This window comes from Megascapheus bottae, chromosome 24 (genome assembly GCF_031878675.1).
Source record: "Megascapheus bottae isolate mThoBot1 chromosome 24, mThoBot2.hap1, whole genome shotgun sequence".
Lineage (NCBI taxonomy): Eukaryota > Metazoa > Chordata > Mammalia > Rodentia > Geomyidae > Megascapheus > Megascapheus bottae.
Genome location: NC_143532.1, coordinates 7,841,971 through 7,847,970, shown reverse-complemented (window position 1 = coordinate 7,847,970; position 6,000 = coordinate 7,841,971). Strand labels below are relative to the sequence as shown.

The 6,000-nt window shown below is 50.6% G+C and overlaps 1 protein-coding gene across 2 annotated transcripts in view; it reads left to right on the top strand.

The window, feature by feature from the left end:
* Positions 1-3,041: 3,041 nt before the first annotated feature.
* The window catches only part of Znrf1 (zinc and ring finger 1), an 86,453-nt gene continuing 83,494 nt past the window's right edge, over positions 3,042-6,000 (top strand). Inside the window, exon 1 of one of the 2 annotated variants that reach the window (XM_090357319.1) lies at positions 3,042-4,145. In XM_090357319.1, coding sequence (XP_090213445.1) covers positions 3,722-4,145 — 424 coding nt within the window. In that variant the 5' untranslated portion in view covers positions 3,042-3,721. The remainder of the gene's footprint in view (positions 4,146-6,000) is intronic. The other variant, XM_090357318.1, reaches the window with a different exon arrangement.

Below are 6,000 nucleotides of genomic sequence, written 5' to 3'. Positions count from 1 at the left end.
TTCAAATAATTACAATCATATAACTGGCACTTTTTCAAGATTGGCTTCTTAGTATGATTATTTCATGCTAGGTTCATTCATTTAGTATCATGTAGCAGTATTTTATTCTTTTTATGGCTGAATAATATGTTGTGGCATGGATAAATCATTATTGATTTATTTGCTATATCCATTGTTGGACACAGGTGGCTTTCACTTTTTAGCTATTTTAGATAATGCTTTCATATTGTTACGCTATATTTCATCTTTTTGAGGAATTGTCAGGCTGTTTTTTTTTTGTTGTTTTTTTAAGAGGAACTACACTATTTTACAGTCCCACTAGCAAGGTTTAAAGACCTGAATTTCTCAGCTTCCAATCAACACTTCTTATTGTCCTCTGTTCCATGTGGATACGAAATAGTTCTGAAGTTCTATGAGAACAAAGACTCCCTCTGACTTGTTTATTCTGTATCCAAGAATCTAATACAGTGCCTGACACTTACTAGCTACTAAATATTTTGCTAGGAGATGGGGCTTAGTGGTAGAAAGTTACCTAGAATGCTTAGAGTGTTGGGTTCAATCCCTCACAGTGCTGAATGAATAAAAATGGTTGTTGTATATTTATGCCCCAGTAGGGACAAGACAGGAATCTTGTCTGTCTCTGTCTCTTTTTTGTCTGTCACGGGGCTTGAATTCAGGGCCTGGGAGTTGTTCTTGAGCTCTTTTGCTCAAGGATTGCCCTCTACCACTTTGAGCCACATCCTTCACTTCTGGTTTTTGAGTAAAGTGGAGATAAGAGTCTCACAGGGAAAGGAAATTGGGAAACGGCTCGAGCTGGCTTCAAAGGGCTATCCTCAGATCTCAGCCTCCTGAATACCTAGGATTACAGGCACTGGCAACCTGTGATCTAGTCTCTTTTCTTTCTGCACAGTGTTTAACTACCTCCTGACACAATAGTCTTTTTTTTCCCCTCTGGGAGAAAATTGGGTTAAATATAAACTTGCTTTTCTTCCTTTCAGTCATTTGGATTTGAGATGTGCACATATTAATCATTAAGACACTTACAGATAATAACTTGAATATTGACTCATTTTGTTTCTATTTTCATTTGTTACAAAATTCTCAGCTTTCTTGTGTGGGGCTTTTTGCTCACCCCAAGGCACTCCATGCATGCAAAGAATCAACATCTTAATTGATTTACAGACTGATTTCACTGGAACAATCATTATATCTTTTTTTGTTTTCTTTTGATATTCTATTTGGATTTTAATTTGGAAGTACTTGGGGGCATTTAAGAGGGAATAGGCCAAGAACTAGGTGATGTTTATAACCAGCATCACTTGCAAAATAATTGTTTAATGAATGAATGATGTGAATATGTGAAAAAGACAGGAGCAGAAATGGAATGGAAAGGCAATTCTTGGTTGCAAAATGTAGATGTGGTCAACAAACATATTTTGGGTACTTAGTATATTCTTACCTTATGCTTCTGTTGGCAAACTGCTCCATAAAGAAAGCGTACAGAGTAGACTCAACAGGTCATGGTGGCCTGAGGAGAGTCAGGAGACATGAAGCATAATGGGGACAGGGGTAGAGGGCCTTAAGTAGGGTCCCAGGTGAGGGCAGGGTGGAAGATAGCTGTTGGGAATTTATAGTTCAGGTCTGGCTCCAGGAACATATTGTTTGAGCAAGTCTCCTGTCTCCCTCTGCTTTGAGGAACTCAAGTGCCAGTCAACTGGTGAAGTGGGGAAGTGAATTTTCACAATTTAGATTAAGATTCTGGGCTGGAGAATTTCTGGGAGGTCTCCAGGGAGGAAGATAGTCAGTGGGCCATGCCATGGAAGCCACGTTGAATTATGAGAACAAAGCAGATTCCCACCAGCTTCTATGCAAAATAATAATAATAATACACAATAGGTACTGGTGGGTCATACCTGTAATTCTAAGTACTCAAGTGGCTGATATACAAGGATCATTGTTCAAAGACGGCCTGGGTGAGAAAGTCCTTGAGACTCCTATTTCCAACTAACCACTAAAAAGAAAAAGAGGTTGGGCTCATGTGATAAGAGTGCTGGCCTTGAAGAAAAAAAGTCAAGGGAGGTTGCCCAGGCCCTGCGTTCACGCCCTAAATATCAGCACAAAACAGAGAAAGTAAGACATGATAAATAAAAACAGGGGCTGGTCTTGGGACAGTTTCTAAAAATCAATTCTTCGCTGCATAATCTTATTCCATGTCTACCTCACCTTTTAAAACTACAGTGAGCTGCTTTTTGAGGGTTACATATTTTTTCATATATTTTTTAATTGTAATTAATAGAAGGGTTGCATGATATTCACCAGATAGAAGGTGCATCCATTCACCTACATTGGTACCCTTTCTATGTCTTGGTCCCCCTTCCCCTCGCCCCACCCCCACGAGGGTTACATTTTAAGTGAGACATTGCCTCATTTAAGTCCAAAACAAGCAGTCCTGTTAGCAAAGCCTCACTTCACAAGCGTTCCCGGGGCACCACTGTGTGTCTTCCAGCTTTCCCTCCCCACCCCCCGAAATGTCCTTGGGCTGGGGATCCCCGGAAAGAAGGACCAGCACGTCCACCAGAGGGTGCTACAGGGGCAGAATAGGGCCGGGCGGGGCGCTCGACCGGTGACCCTCCAAAGCCAGGTAGGCGTGCTGAGGGCTTTCCTCTCTTCCCGGTTGGTTCCTTCTCACCCCCCGGGCCTAGAACCACGCCGCCCTCCTCGACAGGTGCCCCCCCTCCGCCTCCCCCCCCCCCGCGCTCCAGGCCAATGATTATCCACTCCCGAGAACCTTAGAGCTAGCTTTTGGCAGCTAATGTCCCCAAGGCATGCGCCACAGGGATGACAGGCCAGGCCCGGGGCGCGACGGCGGACGGAGGTGGGGGGGACCTCAGGGAAGCCAGCTGTCTGGGCGCCGCCCCGGCAGCGAAGGAGTTAAGCGGGCGGGCGGGGTGGAGGGCGGGGGGAGCGAGGGGCCGCGGGCCGCGCCTGCGCACTGCCGCCCTCCATTGTCTCCGCGGCGGCGGTGGCGGAGGAGGCGGCGGCAGCGGCGGCGGCGGCGGCGGCGGGGAGCGCCGGCGAGCGCGGCCCCGGGACCCAGTGGGGTTGACGGCGCGGCGCGGCTGGAGGGGGCCGGCGGTGGCTGGGGCGAACGCGCGACGCGACGCGACGCGACGGTGGCTTCCAGAGCTCCGCCTCAGCCTCCCGGCGCCGCAGCCTTCCCGGGACCTCTGGAGGGGTCCGGGCCGCCGTCCACGGTCGCCGCCGTCCTGAGGTGCGGGACGCGCCCGGCGTCCCCAGCCCTCCCCCGCCTCCTCCTGAGGGGCGGGCGGCCTCCCCGGCGCCTCCCCGCGCCCGCCCGCCCGCCGGCCCTCCTTCCCTGCGGCTCCGCCGGCGCTCGCGCCCGGGGCGGCCTGAGGCGCGCCGAGCCCGCCGGCCTGCGCGTCCTGGACCTGGAGGGGAACATGCCTTGGGCTGGGGTCGTCTTCAGCCCTTAGTGTGGGGTCCGCGCCCGCGCCTGCCTCTTCCGCTCCCCGGCTTTCTCTCCGTGGCTTTATATTTTTTCTCCCCCCCCTTGTTTTTGATCCCCCCCCTCGTTTCTCTCTCCGGGTCTCCTTTTTGACCCCCTCCCCCTGTATGCTCGCCCAGCCCTCCCCCCGCTGCTGAGAAGTGGGGGAGGGTCTCGGCATCCACGTTCCCGCCCCACCGGGGGGCCCGGGCGAGCATGGGGGGCAAGCAGAGCACGGCGGCCCGTTCCCGGGGTCCTTTCCCGGGGGTCTCCACCGATGACAGCGCCGTGCCTCCGCCCGGAGGGGCGCCCCACTTTGGGCACTACCGGACCGGCGGCGGGGCCATGGGGTTGCGCAGCCGCTCGGTCAGCTCGGTGGCGGGCATGGGCATGGACCCCAGTACGGCCGGAGGGGTGCCCTTTGGCCTCTACACCCCCGCCTCCCGGGGGACCGGCGACTCGGAGAGGGCGCCCGGCGGCGGAGGGTCCGCGTCTGACTCCACCTATGCCCATGGCAATGGTTACCAGGAGACCGGCGGCGGTCACCATAGAGACGGGATGCTGTACCTGGGCTCCCGAGCCTCGCTGGCGGATGCTCTACCTCTGCACATCGCACCTAGGTGGTTCAGCTCTCACAGTGGTGAGTCCACGGGTGGCGGAGGCCTTGGAGGGTGGAGTACAAGGGAGGGCGCGCCGGGGCTCCCCGAACCCTTTTCACGGGAGCGCTCTCCCGTATCTGCCATGCCTTTTCCTTTGGTTTCCAATACTAAGAGGATGAATGGGGTACTTACCTGTCCAGAAAGGTTGTCGTCTGTGAGGATGTCCGTTTTAGTACTCTAGGCATGTGTTCACTTGTGGATGGCAGGGTGAAACTTGACCATTTCAGACCTATTTATTGGCATCACCATCCTCGAGAGAGGTCCTGTCTGGTTTACAAGGAATCAACTTGGGCACATCCAGCCTGCCTCTGCAGCATATGGTGCCTACCTCATCATTAACCGAGACAGTATCTCTAAACAAAGAGTGTGAAAAGAAAGAAAATTGGGGGCAAGTAGTGCTTGGATTAGATCTCTCACCCTTGCTGGGAGAGGATGTGTGTGTGCAATTTTACCACCCTAGCTGGTGATCTGAATGAATTGTTTAAAATGGAACAGGCGGCTGACATAGACAGGTGTGGCCTGCTGTATGGATATGGAGAGGCTCCCTCCTTCCTGGTTTGCAGGACCAAGGCCCTGGTCTCTCCTGCTGCATGCAGTAGGCTTGGCTCCATGATTCTCACATCCCTCCATCTTTTTTTTTTTTTTTTTTTTCCTCCTGCTTCATGCTAGGTGCTTGCTCTTCCCATGAATCTGCATCTTTTTGTAACAGAGCCTGACATGGTGGGGTATTATTGCCTGGCAGTTAGCACATGACTGGAGAAGAGGCGGATTCAGAAAATCTAGATGAATTCATTTTGTGAACTTCTGGTAACAGGCCAGCTGAAGGCCCAAAGGGGATTTCCCAGGCACTGGCCCTGCAGGGCAGAAAAGGCCTGGCTGGCTCTTCTAGAGGAAAACAGGTCTGTCTGCTTGGCTTTCCTGAGAAGCCCGGTCAGGCCTCTAGAAAATTGGTTAAAAGGGGTGTGGGACTGCTGTTTGCTAATTGCCAAGCAGAGTGAAGAAGTTATATTCAGATTCCCTTGAGTGACTTAGGAATATTTAGACACTCCTGTCCTTAGGGTACTCTATGGAGGATTTCCTATTGAATTACTGTTGGAACTATTTGGAAATAGCCTCCTCCCCCACTTTGTTTTTTATTTTTTGGGGGTTATATCCACAAACTTTAATTTGGGGAATAACTGGGGGGGGTATACAGTGACTAGTTTAGGGTTATACTTGGAAGTCGCTTTTTAGCTGCTATTGAAATGGTATTTTAAATCTCTGCATATCATCCGAGCTTCTTTGGTTTACATCAAACTGTTGTGAATGAAGCCCAGCATTGGTGTTTACACCTGTAATCCTAGCTACTCAAGGGGGTGATACCTGAGGATTGTGATTCAAAGCTGGTTTAGGCAGGAAAGTCTGTGAGATTCTTGTCTCCAATAAATTACTCAGAAAAAAGAGCCAGAAATGGCACTGTGGCTCAAGTGATAGACTGCTAGCCTTGAGCTAAAAGAAGCTCAGGTTTAGAGCCCAGGCCCTGAATTCAAGCTCCAGGACTGGTAATTGTGTGTGTATGTGTGTGCGCGCACCCCCCCCCCCCACTTACCCTTATCCCTGCTCTGAAGGAGATGCAAGGCGTGTTTGCCTTTGGTACTTTTAGGCATTTGGTTAATTTAAAGCATCTTAAAATGAATAATCTTTCTGTTTGTATAGTCCAGAAAGAGTCAGCTGTATTTGTGAGATGATTTTGGTTAAATTTTAAAAAGAGCTCTCTTTAGTCTCTGTTAGTCTGAAAAATATTGTAAGCCAGTTCTTTAAGTCACTGAATTATGTGTGTAGCAGTAACAAATGTAA